The 21,807-nt window shown below is 39.4% G+C and overlaps 3 protein-coding genes across 3 annotated transcripts in view; 1 reads left to right on the top strand and 2 right to left on the bottom strand.

Annotated features, from left to right (window-relative positions):
* Positions 1-4,186: 4,186 nt before the first annotated feature.
* SKA3 (spindle and kinetochore associated complex subunit 3) lies at positions 4,187-16,527 on the bottom strand. The gene is made up of 9 exons (XM_068984671.1): positions 16,425-16,527; positions 14,467-14,528; positions 14,196-14,361; positions 12,008-12,407; positions 9,547-9,629; positions 7,386-7,471; positions 6,045-6,227; positions 4,560-4,690; positions 4,187-4,280 (listed from the first exon to the last, which is right to left on the bottom strand). Exons 1-8 carry the CDS (start codon positions 16,525-16,527, stop codon positions 4,562-4,564), a joined length of 1,212 nt encoding a protein of 403 aa, XP_068840772.1. The 3' UTR covers positions 4,187-4,280; positions 4,560-4,561.
* Positions 16,528-16,673: 146 nt separating this feature from the next.
* Positions 16,674-17,756, top strand: MRPL57 (mitochondrial ribosomal protein L57). The gene is made up of 2 exons (XM_068984189.1): positions 16,674-16,732; positions 16,839-17,756. Exon 2 carries the CDS (start codon positions 16,844-16,846, stop codon positions 17,150-17,152), a length of 309 nt encoding a protein of 102 aa, XP_068840290.1. The 5' UTR covers positions 16,674-16,732; positions 16,839-16,843; the 3' UTR covers positions 17,153-17,756.
* ZDHHC20 (zinc finger DHHC-type palmitoyltransferase 20) overlaps positions 17,730-21,807 on the bottom strand; it is a 59,294-nt gene continuing 55,216 nt past the window's right edge. Inside the window, exon 12 of the mRNA XM_068984188.1 lies at positions 17,730-21,112. Within this exon, the coding sequence (XP_068840289.1) occupies positions 21,105-21,112 (8 nt within the window). The 3' untranslated portion in view covers positions 17,730-21,104. The remainder of the gene's footprint in view (positions 21,113-21,807) is intronic.

Genomic DNA, 21,807 nt, shown 5'->3' with positions numbered 1-21,807 from the left:
CATGGACTGTAGCTCTCCAGGCTCCTCTGTCCGTGGAATTTCCCAGCAAGAATACTGGAGTGGGTTGCCATTTCCTTTTCCAGGGGGTCTTCTTGACCCAGGGATCAAACCAGGGTCTCCTGCACTGGCAAGTGGGTTCTTTTACCGCTGAGCCACTGGGGAAGCACCATTGCTTAAACAAGTTGTTCTAAAAAATTTCTGTAGTTTCTTGGAATCTGTAATGGAACCACCTTGAAGGAAGTGTTTATTCTGCTAGGATTAATCAGAACTAGCTAGGCAACTGAGGCTTCCTGGTGGCTCAGACGGTAAAGCGTCTACCTGCAGTGCGGGAGACTGGGGTTGGATCCCTGGGTTGGGAAGATCCCCTGGAGAAGGAAATGGCAACCCACTCCAGTACTCTTGCTTGGAAAATTCTACGGACTAAGAGGCCTGGTAGGCTACAGTCCATGGGGTCGCAGAGTCGGACACGACTGAGCGACTTCACATACATACATAGCTAGGCAACTATTCTATGAGGACAGTTATTGATTCCTACCCCCCCTGTAATTCCTAGGAGGAATAAGCTAAAACCTATCCCTGGTGGCTTAGATGGTAAACAATCTGCCTGCAATGCAGGAGACCTGGGTTCCATCCCTCAGTTGGGAAGATCCCCTGGAGAAAGGAATGGCAACTCACTCCACTATTCTTGTCTGGAGAATTCCATGGAGAAGCCTGGTGGGCTATAGTCTATGGGATCATAAAGAGTCAGACACGACTGAGGAACTAACACATACATACAAAAAGCAAATTTAATACTAAATACCAAAATAATTTTAATAAGAAAAACCTGTCAGCCTGGGAATGTGAGTTCATTGTATAAGGGTGTCCTAATCACATACCCACCTCACAACACTGGGAAGAGCCAGGGAAAGGGGCCTAGAGGAGGGCCTGGTAGAGAGCAACTGTTCAGTAAATAGCTGTTTTAAACACAAGATAAAATGTGTTTGTAGCCCCTCCCTTGGTTCATGCCCTCAGTTTCCAGGAGAATTTCCTACTCCACAGGCTCATGGGCCAGCCCAGCTATAACCAACTCCTGAGACAGTGTCATGGATAGGATAAAATTAAAACAATTTAAACTGAATCCAAAGAACCATCTGAGGCACTTTTCAAAATCTGCATACATTACTGATAAAGCTGTTAGAAATTGTAATTATTACTAAGTCTTTGCACACTTCCAGGGAAAAAGTATGTGGAATGAATGCCTATTACACACCAGGTACCCTGCGCCTGGGGTGCAGAAAAACCTGACATGCAGGTCCTTCCTCAGAAAGCCTTTGTCTGGTGACAGAGGTGTAAGTGCTGATGATCACAGGTGGATAGGAAAGGGTTGAGAGAGAAAGGTTATGATGAAGATGGCAGGTGAGCTTGTTCAGGACCCATAGGGGTTGCGTTTAGGCTCTCAGTAGATTAATGATGTGGTATGAACAAAGGCATTGAAGCATCAGGTACTTTCCCGGAGTTTGGCTGGAGATGAAGGTGAGGAGGTGGGGGCATGGTGGAGAATGGAGGGGAAGGGGTACATCCCAGGTGCAGTCAGCAAGGCCTGGGGAGGGAAATGGGACATGGAAAGAAAAGTCCATCATTAAGGCCTCAGCATTCTCATCTGCCAAATGGAAATGGTAGCACCTATTCGTTAGGAGTTACTTAAAAAAAATTCAGTGGGTTGAAAAATGTAATGAATGTACCATGCCTGGCCCAGTTAGGACCTTCCAGGCTGGCAGGTGCCAGTGTAACAGTGGACAAGGGGGCCAGTGAGCTCCGTGTCCCCACTGAGCTTTGGTCTGGTGGGGCAAGGAACATTCTGTCACAGATTCTACCAAGTTCTATAAAGGATGAGAATGGGGTGCTGACTGGAAAAACAGTTAAACTCCTTGATAGAATGACTTTTAATCTGAGACCTGAAACAGATAAGCTAACACTGGTTAGAGTTTCATGTAACAAGGAAACGGGGGTGCAGGATGGGGGTGGAAGATGGATTTATGAACCACTTACCTGAAGAGGTGGAGTCACAAGTCTCCTGTGGGAGCTTCAGCAGCAGCCCCTCCTCAGGCAGGCTCACCCTTTGCAGCTCTGAGTGTTCATCTCGGCACACCCAGGAAAGCACACTGCTCTTCCCGGACGTTCCCCCAAAGGCCCAGAACTGGCTCTTAGATCTCACATCAGTCATGTGCCCAGCCCCGACCTGTGTGGTCAGGGACTGTGGCCCTGCTTGTTAGATCTTGGAGCTGAGCTATGAGTTCAAGGAAAAGCAGAACATTGTTTTCCTGTATGGGGGTCGGAGTGGTAAGCAGACAGAAAGGTCAAAAATCTATAGCCTATGGATACGAGGGAGAGCCAGCTGAGTGGCGGTGGGAGGAAGGGAAGACCAGAGTGCAGGCTGCAAGAGAAGGATGACCGAGGGTCAGGCCACACAAGGGTGGTCGTGGAAGCCACTGTGGGACCTTGGGTTCATCTTAGGAGCAATGGGAAGACACTGAAGGGTCACGTTTGAAGCCTGATAAGCTAGAAAAAGCCTAGTTCTAAGGAACAGATATTAGGATCACAGGAGATGATCACAGGTGGTGAGAGCTAGGGAAAGAGAAATTCCAGACAAGCTCAATTTGCAAGGCCCTCACAAGACAAGTGGCGACACCCAGCAGGCCACTGGAAGTGCTTCATATAATGTTTTTTATGTCCCATCTCCAACATTCCTGTTTCACTCACACCCGCTCTGGTTGCCACACCATTTCTCTCCCTTCTTGAATAAAACTCATGAAAAGAGCCATCTCAGTTCATCGTCTTTGCTTCCTCACCTCCAACCTCTCTACCCAACTCCAGACACTCATCCTGAGCACTCTGTGAGAATTCATCAATGCTGTCAGTAACAGTGACTTTGCCAAGTTCAGTGGCAATTCTTTTTTACTTGGATTCTCAACAATACTGACAGAATTGATCACTCTCCTTGAAATGCTTTATTCCTTTTCCCCTGGCTGCTTCTCCATCTCTTTTGCTAGATTTTTCTGCCTCTTTCCATCTTCTAAAATGAGAACTCCAGGATTCAGTCCTTAGTATACTGTGAATATACTCACTCCTCCTTAAGCAATCCTATCCACTCTGTGGACTTACATACAGAGCCACGGTAAACTTACAAAAGGTTGATACAGTTCAGGAGTTAGCCTCATATACTATAAGGTTGACAAGAGCTTACCTTGAAAAGCAAGATTAAGTATCTTGAATTTAACATTTTATTTAGCAAAATTTAAATTATAACTATTCAGTAGTTACTAGAACAAAGAATAAGTTGTTCTTCAGTGACAATCTTCTGACGAAACAAAGAGACACAACGTGACGCGTCTTCCCATTTGACTTTCAAGGCACAACCATAAAAGAGGATAATCTTTGCTGAATCAGCTTGACTTAGATCATAATGCTCTTGGGCTCCATGGACAGGGCAGCCTGGCACTCTCAGAGACTGGTCCACAGGCATAGCTGAGAGTCCAGAGAGGAGCACCCACTCAGGAGGATGCCTAGGATCTTCCAAGGGTGAGGCTTGGGCCCTGCTGGGTGCTGAGCTAGATGGAGGTCTGGGGAAGTTGCAGTCATGCGCTGGGAAGAGCTGATTTGAGAGCATGAAACTGACAAGTTAGAGGAAAACACCCATCCTGACATGACAGCAGGCAAGTGTCTTAAGTCCAAATGTTTGAGACACCCACTTCAGTATAGCTACCTAGGCCTATATATTCCTCTTTTCCTACATCAGTTTAAGCTGTCTTTTGTAAACAGCAGTGTCTGAAAGAATATTTTTAAAATAAAAGGTGTAGAAGACTTGGGACAGTCATGAGGAGACAGCAGGCAGACCTAGCCCCAAGGAAGAAGCCCAGCTCTACCAACAACTGTCCAGCCACGAGAAGACTGAAGGTGGCCTCATTTGAGTGGCAAACAGTAATGTTTAAATTTCAAAAATTATCCTGCATCCTAATATTACTTAAACCACACAGTTCCATGAGGCAGGGTAAACTTGAAATCAGTGAAATAGTAATGATCTTTCAAAACTGAGCAGCTGAACTATACAAGACAGGTTAGATTAAATCAAACTTAATAAAAAGCACTTTATGCTATTAGTGTCCATACTCATCTTTAACATGAATTGGTTTTTCAAAAGGGGGACAATGTAGGGATGTTGAAGACAAAGTTGAGACCAGATTTGCGTTCATCTCATTCTGTTCAGTTTCCATAATAGAAGGATGGATCCACTATCATTTCTGTAGGAAAATACAATAAAAAATATCAGTTGGATATAACCAGTAGCCTTCAACAACACAAATGACAGGACACTGAAGACCTCTGTTTTCACACTCATAATACAATTGGAAATGAACTCCCAGCGACATCGTCCAGGGGGCTGGTGTGGGAGCTGGAGACGTAGGGATCACGGGCTCTGGGTTGTATCCTAAGCTGCAAGTGTCAACTTCAGATGTTTACTTGCCATCCCAATGTGAACTTTTCAATGTTCTCCTCAGATAACACGGGAACATACTCACCTTCACCAGTTTTCTTTGTTGCTGGCATCTCGCATATTCTGTCCTCCATGCCGAGGAAGGAACACGTTGATGGGTGACACCGCTCTAACTGCTCCTGGAGATGCTAGGTTTGAGTTGTATTTTGATAAAATCTAAAAGAAAGCAAATTCCTTTTACTACGTCATACAAACAATATAAATCTGAAGCCTTTATAAAACAGTCAGTAAAGGTCAAGGAAAATGTGAAGATATGGGTTATTTGAAGCAGAATGTTTAGCAGCACAGACATGCCACAGTGCAGAAGAGATGGAGATGTTAGAGGGTGAGCTTGGGCATACAGGCTGGAAAGCTGCTAAATGTACCACAGGTCAAAGGAAGCAAGCAGCAGGGCAGCCCCAAGAGCAAATCAAGCCTTTACAAAGATGCTCAAAGGAAAGATCAGCAGATGCTGATAAAGATAGATAAAAATGCTCAAAGGAAAGATTACACAAAGAAGAACCTGAAGTATTAACTATGATTTTTCATAAAGAGCTGATATGTTAAATACAATATTTCCCTCCTTTAACACAGAAATAAAGAGAGGAGGCACTATGGCAAACTGGAGACTGTACGATGCTATAGACAGGAAATGAAAGCAAATGCTTTACTGATGTCTTAGGATGAGTCCCTTCCAATGGCATTTGGGTATTTCCCCAAGTATTCTCTTTCTCCATAAGCTAGGAAGGTTTCTAGAATGGTTATTAAGAATTCCATTTGCCTAAGCAATAACTGCCGAACACTAACTTTTATTAAGCGGGGATGCTCAAAGAATCAGAGTGGTTACTTAGTGGAATAGGTAGTTGTTATAAACCAGCCCAACAGACTGCTGGTAAATTATGTTGTACTAAAGAATCAGATAAAAAATAAAAACAAAACAAATAAAGAATCAGATATTCTATGGGACTTCCCTGGTGGTCCAGTGGTTAGGACTCAGCACTTTCACTGCTGGAGCCTGGTTTCAATCCCTGCTCAGGGAACTAAGATCCTGCAAGCCATGTGGAGATCACAAAAAAAAAAGAATCAGATATTCTAACATATTTAAACAAGTGCTTCTCAAACTGAGGTCCAAGACATCTGGAAGTCTCAAGTTCAAGAAACCCTGATCCAAGTTATTCAAGGTTCTCCAATGATGGAGAACTGAAGGGTAAATAACATTTCTGATCTTGCCAGAAACCTCAGGGGAGACATGGTTACCAAGGTGATCACATTTGAACAATCATTAGAAAATATTTTAAGAATACATTTAAGAATGTGAAATTAAGGAGAAAATGCCTTATGAGGGCACAAAAGTATAGTGACATCACAGCTCAGCTCTGAAGAGCCTTAGCCAGCTTAGATGGCCTTAACAGGCCAGAATTAAGATTTAGATCCATATCAGCACATTAGCCTGATAAATAAAACAGTTTGTATCCATTTCAGGTCTTTTTGCAGGAAAAATAAAACCAAAACAGTAGCCTAGAAAAATAACCTGGCGAATATCTTCTGGAATCATAGTAACTTCTGGAGGTGTAGGTGTTTTGAGCAGATTCTCGTAAGAAGAAATTGTAGGAGAAGAGGGTTCTGCAAAATTCTCAAAGCACTTGTCTGAATTTGAAACTAATGATGTACTTTCTTTCGTTTCTAAGTCATTCGATGAACTGTTTGTGGATACCTATTGAATAAAAAGAAATCATTAAATTTTGGGGGTATAAAGTAATATAGTGATAAAAACTGTTCATCAATTGTTAGCTCTGTTGGGATCTCTAAGGAGGCCCAAAGTGACCCCCTCTTCCCTGACCGAGAACGAAATACAATCAAGGACACAAAGAAAGGGCATGGGGAGGACAGAGTACCATGTTCATTACTCAGGGCTGAGGGAGGGCTGCACGTGCAGTCTAAGCAGACTGGCTGGCTGAGCCAGATTTAGTTGCGTAGACTCGGGCAACTCTATCCTGGCCAAGCCAGAGTCACAGCGATGATGAGCTCTGCCAGGGAGGTAGTGGCCCATGCCCACAGACCCGGTCTGTCTCCCCAGAGGCAGAGGGAACACTGAGGGGGTGCCTTCCACATGGCCAGGAACACAGTGGATTACCACAAGGCACACGGTGCAATTATACATTAATAAAGTTTTAAAAACTGAAAGTGAGTGCCTCAGCTGCACCAGACACAATTCATGTGCTCAGAAGCGGACTCCGAGCCGGAGAGCGCACAGTACGGACCATTTTCATCAATGCTGGAGGATCCGCTGACAGCCCCCGCTACCAGACTAGTTGTTTAAGTGTGCCTAACAACTTGACACACGGATGAGATTTTGCGTACCTAGTACATTTGTTCACTGGGAAAATTGTGGAATAAAAGGTGTAAGAATCACCCATTTTGGTGTTTCTATCCATTATTCTTCCTTAAAATATATGTGTATGTGTGTACATGTATACATACACATACATATCACTGTCCACATCGTTAAAGTTTTCTTGAAGACATTCTATGTTCTTATCTGTTTTTTAAAACATGCTTGCCACATGACATTGGATCTTATGGATTTCCTTAATATGCTTTTTTCCCCTCTTTATCATTTGACATTTACTCCCATGTTCTGCTCTTATAAATAATGCTATACCTTTACTGTTATACATCTCTGTCCCAAAATGCCTGAGAATAAATTCTGGTTAAAGGGTGTGAGAAAAATGGAAAGCTCTGGATACATGCTGCCAAATGATCCTCTGGAAATACTAAATACACTCCCTAAGGCTAGTGCAGCCTATGTATTCTAAACAGACTGACTGAGTCTGGAAATAGTATGTCTGATTCGCTAGGGATGGGTGTTTACCATAGCTGTGCTGCTCTTTGTAGAAGGGACTTTCAAACCAGGAGTGCAGAATGTAGGTGCCAAAGGAGAGTGTGCGTGCTCAGCATCTAGAAGACACATACAAGGACATGAAAATACAGATCTAAAAGACTGTAACTGTTACAAAATGTCAGTATCAACTGAGCACTTTATGTTTAATAACTTAAAATATTCTAACTTTATTGTGTACTTGACTGGAAAAAAAACAAAACTGTCATATTCACAATCTAATTATCATTCAAAGTTCAAAGTGTTAGTCGCTCAGTCGTGTCCAACTCTTTGTGACCCCATGGACTGTAGCCCGCCAGGCTCCTCTGTCCATGGAACTCTCCAGGCAAGAATACTGGAGTGGATTGCCATGCCCTCCTCCAGGGTATCTTCCTGACCCAGGGATCAAACCCATGTCTCCTGCATTGCAAGCAGATTCTTTACCATCTGAGTCACCAGGGATTTGCACTAATAAAAGTTTAGCAAGGTTGCAAGGTGCAAATGTAATGCACAAAAATGAACAGTTCTAGTAAGCTCTACAAACAATAAAAACTGTATTTGAAAAAGAATATATTTTACAATAGCAACAAAAATATACCTACATATAAATCTGTTAAAAATTGTATAAGACCTTTATGGGAAAATCAAATTTTTGCAGATGAAACAGGAGGAGGAAGAGGTTAAGGAAGGTCACTTGCCTTCCAAGATATTAGGACTTACTCTAAAGCTATAGTAAGTAACTACAAGTTACTTGATTAGTCAGGGATGGAAAAACAGCCATTGGAACAAAAAAGAGATCCTAGAAACCATGCATAAAGAGAGATTTGCTGTCTGTAACAAAGTGTGAAAGAAACCTTAAATACCAGAGAGAAAAGTAAGTATGTCAGCAGAATGATTAAACCCGCAAAATTTTATCTAGTCTAATCATCAAATGCTAGAAAGCTGGAGAAACAGGAATTCAAACAATGTTGGAGACAGTACACCAAAACAGCCACTCTATAGTATCATTTTAGCATTTTCTAGACTAAGTAAGGGATTCCCAGGTGGCTCAGTGGTAAAGAAAATGGGTCAGGAAGATCCCCTGGAAGAGGAAATGGCAACCCACTCCAGTATTCTTGCCTGGAAAATCCTATGGACAGAGCCCAGAGGGCTACAGTCCATGGGGTCACAAAGAGTTGGATATGACTTAATGACTAAAAAACAACTATCCCTTAAGAAACAAAATATGGCTCTATTAACAAGCTTACACTTAACCAAATTATTAATGGATAAACCTAAGCATTCTGTTCCTTCCATAAAAGATATTGCTGATAATATACTGAAGAATTTTGATCAGTAAACTATTCTTTAGAAAACCCATTTCACTTCAGAAGGCATAAAGATATCTTCCATTATAATTTTCTAAAAAGTTATAGTTTACTGGGAATTGATTTCTGAGTGTGGTGTGAAAGAGGTAGTGGTTCAACCTTTTTTTTTTTTAAAGGCCTCTATTTAATATAATCATGCTCTTACAAGTTGAGCTCAGCTTACTATGAGTCAGTTGTATTTTTTCAAACTGTTTATGCCATCAGTACTTGTTAATTTAGTAAGAAGTCAGTGAAGTTAGCACTGAAAGAGAATTTTAGATTATAGATAATTATTCAAAATCATAAAACTCTAGGATTTTAAATTTTATATTTACATAAAAACCAATGTTTTCATGTTTGCTGGGACAAATGTGAAAATACTAAATGAAAATATTTTAAGTTTTTCTACTATTAAAAAAATCCACAATCTGAAATGATAGCTGATGTATTCTGGGTGTGGTTTATGTAAGAAAGATAATCTAGAACTCTAATCAATAAGCTGAAGCTAAATTCAAACAAAAAAAACATACTATATTTATATTTTAAGTTAAAATGTTAACAAACAAGCTCAAAAACACTGAATAGAATCAGGAAGAGTGTGAAAAACAGAAAACTGTATTTCTCTTGTATGAAATCATACTGAACCTGAATGGAATGGTACTTCAAATAATGGTACTTTATATAATTCAGTATTATGAACCAAGAAGATGCAGAAGGCTATTAGAATGTCTTAGGTGATAGGACCATTTATTGTACAAAGATAGTCTGGAAAGAGTATGGCTGAGAAATAACTTGAAATTCATACTTACTATTTTTTCCCAATGGCTGGGTTATGAGGCCAGGAGTGGCAAAGACATTATCATTGGGCACTGGTTCTGTTTCTTTGGTCTCACTGGTGTGATTCATAGGGAAATATTAGAGTTAAAAAAAGTTAATATTAAATCTCTGGAAAATTATTTAATCTTATTATATATCATTAAGTCTGGACATTCAATTATGTTTTATGGAAGATAAATTCCATGGAAATCTTTTTTCTTTTCTTTTTCTAAAATGTATATCCATAGCTCAAAAAAGGTTAAAAACTATTTTGTATTGGCAACTTTGACTTAGAAGTGGTTAAAAATCTTTTGAGTTAGGGAACTTCTTGGTGGTCCAGTGGTTGGGATTCTGCTTTTTCCACTGAAGAGGGTGCAAGTTGGATCCCTGGTTGGGGAAGCAGGATCTTGCATGCCACATAGTCCAAAAACACACAAAAAATTGACTTCAAGGAAAGCTGTGACTTCAACTTCTTGGTTCAAATATAGAAACTGTTAGCTCTTGGCTTCAAAATCATAAAGTGGAATTTTATACCAATATAGAGACAGAGATTAAGAACATTTTTTAGACTGACTCTGCCATCTTATTAAAGTTGTTCTAGCCAATTACCCAGATGTCTGAAATATAGTTATAAAAAAGGACATCACTGACTACAATAAAATAGTTCAATTAACAAACTGTCCTAGTGTAATTTACTGAATAATCTTTACTTGAAAAACATTTTCAGAATATATTAAATTCTTAGGTAAATTAGAGGCTGTTTCTTGGCTGTTTCTGCAATAGGTCTATTCTGTCACAATTTTATACTCTTTTACTTACTGTAGCTTTATATATTTTAATAACCAGTAAGTTAAATCCCCTCATTACTGTTATTTTTCATTATTTTCTTAGTTATCCTTACTTTTTATTATTCCAAATCATTTGAATAGTTTTCTCACACATCCCTTACGCTTCACCTTAGAGGAAAAAAAAAAACACCTAAGGTTTTATTTTAATTGTATGATATCCATAAATTAACTTGATATGGTTAAACATCTTAGTAATATTCAGTCATTCTGCTAAGGAACATGGTATACATTTTCATTCTAATTTTTCCTTTAACTTAGAAATGTTTAGTGGTTTTCTTCGTATAGGTCTTTCACATACAACTGCAGGAGTATTTTACTTTTTTGTTGAGAATTTTAATGACTTTTCCCCTGTATTTACCAACTAGTTATAATAAATTATAGGAATGCATATTATTTTAAGTAGTTGTCTCATAATTATATAAAATAAATCTTACATCAGCTTCTACAGATTTCAGCTGTGCCTTTCTCAAGTTGCCCAGGTACAAAACATGGCCTAGAAATACATCACGGTAATCTTTATTTCTGTTTTGTATCTCATTACATTGGCTACAATATTAAGAATATTAAAAAATAAAAAATAAAACCAGTGATGTTTAATAATGGTGACAGCTTCACCATTAAGTTAGATATTCACATTATTACATTAATGAAGTATCCTTTTACTGAGAGTTAACTAAACAATTTAAATGAAGAACAGGTGTCTAATTTCATAAAATTCTTCTCATCTATTGGAATTATCCTACTTTTTTTTTTGAATCATAGGAAACTTGTATTTTATGAGTTTCCAAATACTCCTGTCTCTTTTCTCCAATTGTGTTTTTCTGACACTTTGAGTTGAATGTTTATTTTCCTTTTTTAATAACTACAGTTCTTAAAGATATGCATTTAAGAGTGGTACTTTGATATGTGGTATTTTCATTTTAACATTAATTACCACTTCTATACCGATCACTCTCATATCTCTTCAGTGTAGCATGGAATTCATCACTGTGCTTCAAATCGTATTTCAATACCTAAGCTTAAGAGTACCTCAAAACCAACATGTAAAGAAACTCAACACCTTTACCCCCAAGCTGTGCTCAGTCGTGGCTGACTCTACAACCTCATGGACTGTAGCCCACCAGGCTCCTGTCCATGGAATTTTCCAGGCAAGAACACTGGAGTGGGTTGCCATTTTTCTCCAGGGACCCCCACGCTGCAGGTATTCTTTTGGTTCCTGAGCATCATCTCAGGCAACAAATCAGAAATCTGTGCTCTATCCTAGATCCTCTTTTCTTCCCAAGTTTCCATATGGAAACAATCCCTTTTTTGTTTTAGTAATTTTAGGGTTTATTTTATCCTCTCTTCTCTAGCCCATCAAATACCAAGTGTTTTCAGGCTCTTATTCAAACTTATTCAAAATCTTCTATTTCTTCTGAACAAAGGAAACTAATAGTTCACACTTTACTGATGGAATTGGTGATTCAGAGGTTTGAAATACGAAGTATCTGGAACCTTTGAAAGAAAGGTATTGTCTGAGAGAGATTTCTTCTAGGGGGGAAAAAATCAATAAATACAAAAGATTTAGAAAGTTAGATAAAATATTTCTTTTAAGAAAGCTGCTTACCTGTTAGTTTTCACATTTTTAAGTCCAATTGTGTAATCGTCATTTAAACACATAGTATATTCAGAGATACCAAAGTGTTCTAATTTAGGAGTTACACACTCAAAATCATCCATCTTTAGTGCACATTTTGGAGTTTTTACTAGTGAGTGTTTGGACAATGGAGTTAAAATTTTTGGCTCTTCCTTCTGGTTGTTTACTGCTTGGGGAGGGTTTGGTATAACTTGGGATACAATGTACCGCTCAAGTCCAAAATCAGAAAGTTGTGGACTACGTGGTGACTTCTCAGGAACAGAAGTGCTTGCAGCAGCAGAATCCAACAAATTGTCTTTCACGTCAGGCATCTCAGGACGTTCACATTCACTGGACTCTGGTTTAGAGTCAGTGACTTCTTGCTCATCCACTGAGAGGAAAAATCAAGCATCAAACTAGAAAATGTCATATACTACAACCACATAAAACAGCTCCATCTGAAATGTCCCCAATCAGCAAAAGCTCTCTCTTTATTTTCTAAGGAGAAAATATTCTTGTTTTTTTAATTTCAATTGTACCTTTCACTTTCTGACATGTACCGCTTATATCTCCATATTTCATCTTAATGATACATCAGAGGAGGGAAGTAAACTGTCCAAAGATGAAAAATCAGTACCCACAAACAAAACTGCAGTTTCTTAAGCCTAACCCTATTGATCCCTGTCAGAATCTTTTGGGCTCACAGGCAGAGAAAAGGGGTAAGTTTAGGCTGTACATTTACTTGACCAACTAAGAGATCCAACAGATTGAGGGAAGTGAAGAGGCACACACTTTTTCTTTGAAGACATTACATTTCTTGTTTTAATTGGCAGCTGAAATGAACTAGGACAGGATTTTGTTTTTGTGTGCATATGCCACGACACATTAAATCTGAAGGATGCACCATTAAAAAAAAAAAGGTTATAAAAACTTTGATTTCCTGGCTTTTGGCCCTTGAAGAGCTGCTGATTCAGAATTGTGTTTTGTCATTGTGCTGTTAATTCTGAGAAACGTCAAGAACTACCAGAAAAACTACTGCTGAATTGATTACAAGGCTGTCACTGATGAGTTTAATAAAATAAAGTCATCACCATTATTACTACCTCTTAGGGAGGTATTTATTAGCAGCTCTATTTCACTAGTGAGGAAAAGTAATTTAGAGAAATTACTATTACATGTAATAGTAACTAGTGGAACCAGTTTCTGAGTAACCAAAGTCAACTTGTTCACACCAAAGTCAACTGAATTCTTTCCATTATATCATGCAGACTGTTTAACTTACCTTTCATATATCTCAATATGTATGTACATATTTGTTGAATCTAATTAATGTTTTATTTACACACAAAGATCATTTTCATAACAGAAATGAAGATACTGAAGCATACTGAAATTAGTTCCTTACAGGTATGGGTATAACACTAACAACAATAGTTAACAATGGATGATTAGCATACAATGTCCCGTTCTAAGCAAATTCTGTCTCATTTAATTCTTACACAACCTTAGAGGTAGCTACTATTAAACATCTCTACTTTATAGGACTTCCCTGGTGGTCCCGTAGTTAGAACTCAGCACTTTCAGGGCTGTGGCCCTGGTGGGATCAGAAAACAAACAAAATCTCTACTTTAGAGATGACAAATTGAGGTATAAAGTAACTGGTCAAAGATGAATATAACTAGTAAGTACTGAAATTAGATTTGAACTCAGGCAGTTTGCCTCTAAATTCTAAACCACCATGTTCTCCTACCCGTCATCAGCATTTTATAACTAAAAAGGACTTTATGAATTTACATAGCTCAAATTTTCTCATTCTACGGAGGAAGAAACTGAGAGCAAGAAAGTGAAATAGCATGGCTTAAGGGTGGTCTCTCAGCTACTTATTGTCAAAACTAACCAACAACCAGCTATCCTTAAGTCACATAGATTTATCTTGTATCCTTCTTTCATCCAGCACTGTATTGGTTCTCATCTAGCATTTGTGAAGGAGAGCAAGGACTGCCTTCACACTGCACTACCAATCAGCACTGCATCCAGAACACAGGGACTGATGAATAACGATCAAATGTCTATCACATAATGGCAGAATCAGACTAGAAACGATGGCCAACCCTATAGTAGTCTTAATTATGCTGCTTTAATACTAAAACAAATGCTATAAAAGGCTAGTTATTCACACCTGAATTTTTCTTGGCACGTGGAATATATCCATACTTCTGGAAAAACTCTTTTATTTTCATGATATCCATTGAATTCTTTTTCATCAATAATTTTGTTGCTTTTATGAAACCAATGTTTTCTTGATTTTCCAAGTTTGCTTTATCAAGAAGAATATTGACATCATCCTTTCATGAAGAAACAAAGTACATTTTAACATTTGACTAAGTCTATTTATAATTTTGTAAAAATTACCACATAAAAATGACAAATTAATATTGTAGGAATGATACCTTTAGAATTCGTACTTCTGAGTTAAGGTCATGTAGAACTCTCATTGGACAGTCTTCAAAGTCTTCAATATGAATATTGAATGGAAAAAGTGTAACAATGAAAAGGAGGAAAAAATAAGAAAACAGAAAATATAGATTTTTTAGAATTATAAAATCTTTATATAGAAAAGTACAGAAATATATAGTTTGATGAACTTTCAAAGTGAACATATCTACAATGATAAGCAGGTAAAGCTTTATGGAAAGCAATTCTGCTGTATATTAAAAATCGAAAACCACTCATACAATTCTGTGTCTTATAGCATTATTTCAACCATGTAAAAAAGTAAAGCATAACAAAACAACAGTGAAAAGTAAGAATGGTAGAAAAGCCTATTGAAAATTAATAGCAAAAAAAAAAAAGGAAAATTAATAGCGGTGTCTTCTGGTGGTGAAGTTGTAGCAAAGATTTTCTTTCTACTTTCCCATTACCTCAAACTTTTTGCTGTACACATATATTGTTTTCACAGTCACAAGGATAAACATTTTGAAATGGCTGAAAAACTATCGACAACATTATTAAAGTAAAAGGAGTCTGTGCCTACAGGGTGCAATATTTTAAGGCATATTACAATTACAACACACAAAATAATTTCAAAATCTGAACTACTCTTCCAAAAACTTAAAAAAAAAACCTAATACAAATGTCAATGGTGGAGAATTCTGCTTTATTAGAAAGCAGTGTCGAGTACTAGCATTTCTGTAGGCAATACGAATTGTTGGGGAAAATACAGACACTAGGACTGTGGGCGATCTGAGTGAGACCAAAGACCACCTGACCTGCCTCTTGAGAAATCTGTAGGCAGGTCAGGAAGCAAGTTAGAACTGAACATGGAACAACGAACTGGTTCCAAATAGGAAAAGGAGTATGTCAAGGCTGTATATTGTCACCCTGCTTATTTAACTTATATGCAGTGTACATCGTGAGAAACGCTGGGCTGGAAGAAGCACAAGCTGGAATCAAGATTGCCGGGAGAAACATGAATAACCTCAGATATGCAGATGACACCACCTTTATGGCAGAAAGTGAAGAGGAACTAAAGAGCCTCTTGATGAAGGTGAAAGAGGACAGTGAAAAAGTTGGCTTAAAGCTCAACATTCAGAAAACTAAGATCATGGCATCTGGTCCCATCACTTCATGGCAAACAGATGGGAAACAAAGGAAACAGTGGCTGACTTTATTTTTCTGGGCTCCAAAATCACTGCAGATGCCAACTGCAGCCATGAAATTAAAAGACTCCTTGGAAGGAAAGTTATGACCAACCTAGACAGCATATTAAAAAGCAGAGACATTACTTTGTCAACAAAGGTCTGTCTGTCTAGTCAAGGGTATGGTTTTTCCAGTGGTCATGTATGGATGTGAGAGGTGGACTATAAAGCTGAGCGCGTAAGAATTAATGCTTTTGAATTATGGTGTTGGAGAAGACCCTTGAGACTGCAAGGAGATCCAACCAGCCCATCCCAAAGGAGATCAGTCCGGGATGTTCATTGGTAGGACTGATGTTGAAGCTGAAACTCCAATACTTTGGCCACCTGTTACGAAGAGCTGACTCATTTGAAAAGACCCTGATGCTGGGAAAGATTGAGGGTAGGAGAAGGGGACGACAGAGGATGAGATGGTTGGATGGCATCACCGACTCAATGGACATGGATTTTGGTGGACTCCGGGAGTCGGTGACGGACAGGGAGGCCTGGCGTGCTGCGGTTCATGGGGTCGCAGAGTCGGGTACGACTGGTCTACTGAACTCAGCTGAAAGCCACTCCACGTGTCAAGAACAATGCGGAGAAGCTGCTATGAAACTACACGTTTCCTCTTTTGGTTCTGTTTTTATTACACACACTCTGTGGACTTGAAGACCTCTCCCGCCCCCCGGGATGGCAACTCACATCCTTCACCGCCCCTCCTGCGGTTCACTCACCGCTGTCCTCTCCGTCCAGCGCTCGCTGCAGCCGGGCCGTCTCGCTGTCCAAAGTGACGGCCAGAGACCGCAGCTTCCCGCAAAAGCCTCGGATCGGATCCATAGGAGGCCGGCTCCCCGCCTCAGAGCTCACGGCCGTTTGAATTCCGGCGCCGGAAGCGCCATTGGTTTCCGTAGCCGCGAACGGCCTTTCTCGCGATAGGTGAAGCCTCACGCGAGGAAACGGCAGTGAGTCGGACCGGCTCTTCCGGCATCCCACTTCCGGCGTCCTTCCCCGGCGTGCGAATCGCGGCCCGGACGCGCGGCTGGTGAGTGGGGCTGCGCGGGCCGAGGTGGCCTGCGGGAGGCGGCGGGGCTCCCCTATCCTTTGTCCCGCGTCCAGCGCGCAGTCATCTCCTCTTTTCCCCTCGACAGGCGCCATGTTCCTGACCGCGCTCCTGTGCCGCGGCCGCATCCCCGGCCGGCAGTGGATCGGGAAGCACCGGCGGCCGCGGACCGTGTCGGCACTGGCGAAACAGAACATGATCCGTCGCCTGGAGATAGAAGCGGAGAACCACTACTGGCTGAGCCGGCCCTTCCTCACGGCCGAGCAGGAGCGCGGCCACGCGGCGGCCCGCAGGGCGGCCGCCTTCGAGGCGCTCAAGGCGGCGCAGGCCGCCAAGTTCCCCGCGCACCGTCGGCTGGAGGACCAACTCGACCACCTCAACGTCACCAGGAGGTGGTCCTGACCGTGAGCCCCGCTGGCCCCCGGCCCCGCACGCTCCACTGCCCGCAGTCGGGTCTCGTTCGTCCCTGAGGGACGGTGGGGGCATGGCCTGCGTCACAAGCGACACAAACGTCATTTTTACGAAGCCGCAATAAAGCTACCAACTGTGCTTTTTGGGCGTCAGTGTGAGATTCTTGTTGGGGCTTGATCACGCAGCCGTACCTCTGTCAACAATAACTGACTAAACGCAAATGGAAAAAAACGAGCTTTTTCAGTTAAAAAGACTCATGGAAATAACGTTTTCTACTGAGATTTACCTCTAAAAGTGGACAACTGAAAATTATGTTCAGTAAAAGCTGAATTAAAGCTTTTTTGATAAATCCATCTATATCTTTGGCCTAGGTAAGCTACAGTCTTGTCACAGTCAATACTTGTGGTTATTAGATTATTATTTAGAAAATAATAGTAGAAAATTAGTAGATTCTTATTAACTCAACACTGTATGTTACCTGATTTTAAAGATGGCAAAAATCATAGCTATTCTTTCACTTTGTAAATATCAGTTTATAACAATAACAACAACTGTTCAAATACAGGAATTTATTTATTAATAAAGTAAATCATCATCATGATTTCGGGAGAAAAGTTTTAAAATGTTCAACTTTCACGTTAATGTAGGTTAGGCCACCCAAAGACAAAAAAGCAGAGATACCAAAGTCATGGTCCAGGGTTACATTCATGAGAAACAAATACAAGACTTATGGGACTTGATAAGTAAAAACAAACTGTATTCCAAATTCTTCCATATAAAAACATTAATGATCACCTTAAAATAGTGTCCATCTTATGGGGATAGACTCATCTGCAATCGTACAAATATGATAAACTCAATCACTTTCTGAAGCTTTTAATACAAATACAGTTCCTTGCTGCTTTATGCAACTCAACAAAATATAAAGTGAAGTCGTTAGAAAAATACGGACCTTTCTGAATCTATATTGCATTTTAAATTTAAATTGGAAAATACAGTTCAGATCATATGAAACAATTTCAGGTTTAATATTAGCTGTATCATAGAATATTAAATATGGTCTTTATTTTGGCTGAAATGTAAAAATATGGTTAATTTCGCAACAGGTTAAAAATACTTTGCATTGATAGCAGTGCTAGTCCTAGAACAACATGTAAGCAAAGTCATTTGTCCATGCAGATCCTAACACTAAGCCCTTATATGCATCTGCTTTAAATATGATGGAAGGGAAATCTCACATAACTGAAAATCTGTAATTTAAGCAATGGGACAAACAGTCAAAATCTGCTTCCAACAGAAATAAAATTCAAGTAAACACTGCATATTTCATTTAAGCTAAGTTCAATTAACTTAGGACACACTGGGTCATAACCACTAAATATGTAAAAGGATTTTTAAAAAAATTCCACATGCAAAGATGAAACTGCTTTTCTAAGTAGTGCAAGTTTAGTGACCACTAAGCTGCAGCTGCTCTTTGGTTTGGCACAGTGACAGTGGTCAGATGTCTCAGGTACTGAATATTCAAGTCAGTTCGTACCCAGGTAAAACCAAGTTTCCTGTTTTAATTTGTTTTTAATGGCAATGGCAAGACCTGAAATTCAATTTTACTTTCCTTAAATGTCACAACTGTTCAAGTGCTTGAAACAACAAAGATCCTACTAATAAATTTTTGACAGGGCTTCACTTTGACTATTTCACCCCAAAGGTTGGCAGCACTGATCTGTAGCAGCTGAAATACCAAGGAGACAGCCTTTCCTTGGTTCCCATCCCACTGCAGGCCCTTGCTGAATAGTCATTAACAAGTATGAATAAACTTGGTCAATTATTATTTAAAATGTGGCAGACATTGGCCATAAATTAATTAAACCAAAGGTAACAAAGGCTTTAGCTGAAAATTTCTGAAAAGGTGTATACTATGTTATTAAAAAAGATGATGTTAAATGACAGAAATTGAAAGAACTGAAAAAGACAAAAACACCAAAAAGCACCGAGATAGGTTAAGGGGAAAATTAAGTTTCCTCAGTTGTTAATCAGGTGCATGCAAATCTTTTGACTTGAATATAGAAATGTCCATAAGAAGTACCAGGAGGACATTTCTGAAAGCAGGCATATACATTTAAACATTTACCATTTCCTTATAATAGGCAAACTGCCAGACTAAAGTGATGTTTCTGGTTGGAAACTGATACCCCTTAACTCTAACATTTTCTAGAATCAAGATTATTAAGACTACCGTGTTGAAATAAAGGTAGAAGCCATATTATAGTGTTCCAAATTGTATTTTCAAAGCTAACTCATTCCTCTAGCTCGAAGGGGAAAAATTACTTCCTTTTAAAATCTAGTAATATAGCCCATGAATTTAAGACAAATCCTGTAAACTGTAAACCTGCAATAGATGGAAATTACAGAGCTATCCCTAGTATACTGTTTGGCGTCCAAAAATATTTGCTGGACAAATGTAAAGTAAGGTATTGTGCAGAATTAGAAACCGAAGAATATTAAAGGTTGTCCCATCCAAATCATTTATAACAGACCTTCCCCCACTCCCATTTTACAGATGAGAAAACTAACTGGGATATTTATAGATGCTGGTTAAAATCTACCCACTTCCAGCAGCAATCAATCATTTTAGTTTTGACTGAACAGTATAAACAGGAGTAACATCAGTACATTGTTTCTCCTTATAGGATATGAATTCTAATCTTTAGAGTTAATGCAGCAATTTCTGTCACTTAGATTAGACTTCAAAAGGAAAAGGGGTAATAAGCGTCTAGGCAGAAAGGGGTTGCTGTTAGGAAGTCAGATTTAAAATCCTGCATATAAAAGTGAAATCCACCTCTCAGAGAATGGAAGTTTTGAATGACTGCTCAGGTGAGAATTTGTTTCTTGACAGTGGCTAGGGTTAACTGTTATACTGAACAGTTTTATCCTCCGTTCAAATGCATTTTAAGTTGCTGTCTAAGCTGTTATGGGATTATTGTAAAAAGTTTCAAAGCAAAGTTCAATCTTTACTTAAAACTGAAATTTGAAAGTCAACAGCAGGTAACACTCTGAAAACATATTTTAACAGCTTGCTTATAGCTTCTCTTTCTTTTTTCTTCTAGTCACTTCAACTCAATCCTACTGTGTCCAGTATTTCTACAGCACATGTAACCTTTGTTTCCCTACCCGTATAAATACCCATGAAAGTTCAACAAAAAAGTGCATTAAAAGCAAACACAAATAAAAAATTTCTTACGATGCCAAATTTTCTTTAAGCCTTGGGCACAAAACTACACATGGTTTAATTAATGGTTGAACTAAGCCTTCAATGAATTAGACAAATGTGCTCCAAATGATTATATTTAGGTATCTAAATCCTTCTGAGTGTTAATTTATAGCCAACAATAAAAAAAATCTTTGTTAAAAATGTTGAAAAGTATAAAACAGTTAACTATAAATTAGCAAACACCAAATTTTTTTTAAAAAAGCAGTTATTTTCTTTCTTACACAGTACAAGCAGCAGTAATTTGCATATTATTATTCACTTTCAGCCACCATACTTACCTAGATGTACTTAAGTTTTTAGCTTGTGTTTCTAGAGTGAAAATTTATATGGAAACTAAGAAACAACTCTAATAATATAACTCACTTATCAAAAAAAATGCATATGTCATGTTAACATGTGACCTGATAGCTCATATTATGGCATCTCATGTTATTATGAGAAAATGTTACTTCCAAAGGAAAATGAAGTCTCTTGTAGCTGTGAGTCAACGCTGAACAAATGGGCTCATTTAAGATTAAGGCATCTTCCCGCTCTGGAGCAGTGCTTCTGTGGATCCAGCAATCTGTACAAAGGTTTCCTTTTTTAAAAAATATATCTTCGTTTATACTTCAATTATTCCACCCATTGATCATTTTCTTGCAAATAAAACAGAAAATATCAGTCCACAATATGTTTTTATAAACCTACAAAACCAAAGACAATTGAATTATTAAAACTTGATTTTATATTTCTGAAAATAAGATTGATTAAACAGTTCCCTGAGCTAAGGTATAAAGCTGCTAATATAACAAGAAAGGAAATACTTTAATTCTACTAATATGCTCTTAATAATAAAGGTTTTTAGAAGCTGGAGACAAGGGCCAGATCTCTGACTCTGTCTCCCTGAAGCCATCACATGAGCATTTTAACAGAGGCCGAGGCTTACACTTTTCCCTTACTGTTAACCCGGGCCTAAGCTGAGGAGATTGCTACTGGATGTCTGTGGGAATTTCAGTGAAAGTGAAGTCACTTAGTCATGTCCAACTCTTTTCGACCCCATGGACTGTAGCCTACCAGGCTCCTCTGTCCATGGAATTTTCCAGGCAAGAGTACTGGAGTGGGTTGCTATTTCCTTCTCCAGGGGATCTTCCCGACCCAGGGATCAAACCCCGGGTCTCCCGCATTGTAGGCAGACGCTTTACCATCTGAGCCACCAGGAATTTCAGTGAGGATTCTTAAACAGAAGCATCAGCCATCATTCCACCTATACACAGAAGAGCGCAGAGACAGGACCGGGAGCCCTGTCTGAGGAAGACCAGCTCTCCCCGGGGCTGCTGGTGACATGTCTTTATCACGTGTGGCTCGGGCTGCCCCCTGCCTGCTGGGAGCCCCAACAGGG

This window comes from Capricornis sumatraensis, chromosome 12, assembly GCF_032405125.1.
Source record: "Capricornis sumatraensis isolate serow.1 chromosome 12, serow.2, whole genome shotgun sequence".
In the NCBI taxonomy this organism is placed as follows: Eukaryota; Metazoa; Chordata; class Mammalia; order Artiodactyla; family Bovidae; genus Capricornis; species Capricornis sumatraensis.
Note: the sequence above shows the minus strand (reverse complement) of the source record. Positions and strands in the feature narration are given on the sequence as shown.

Excerpts from the sequence above, each read along its gene's own strand:
- SKA3 (XM_068984671.1), bottom strand. The coding sequence starts at position 16,527 with ATGGATCCGATCCGAGGCTTTTGCGGGAAGCTGCGGTCTCTGGCCGTC. Across the intron at positions 14,362-14,466 it reads CAGAAGTACGAATTCTAAAG|GATGATGTCAATATTCTTCT; the intron begins GTATCATTCCTA and ends TCTTCATGAAAG. Across the intron at positions 9,630-12,007 it reads AAAAATGTGAAAACTAACAG|TGAGACCAAAGAAACAGAAC; the intron begins GTAAGCAGCTTT and ends GAATCACACCAG.
- MRPL57 (XM_068984189.1), top strand. The coding sequence starts at position 16,844 with ATGTTCCTGACCGCGCTCCTGTGCCGCGGCCGCATCCCCGGCCGGCAG.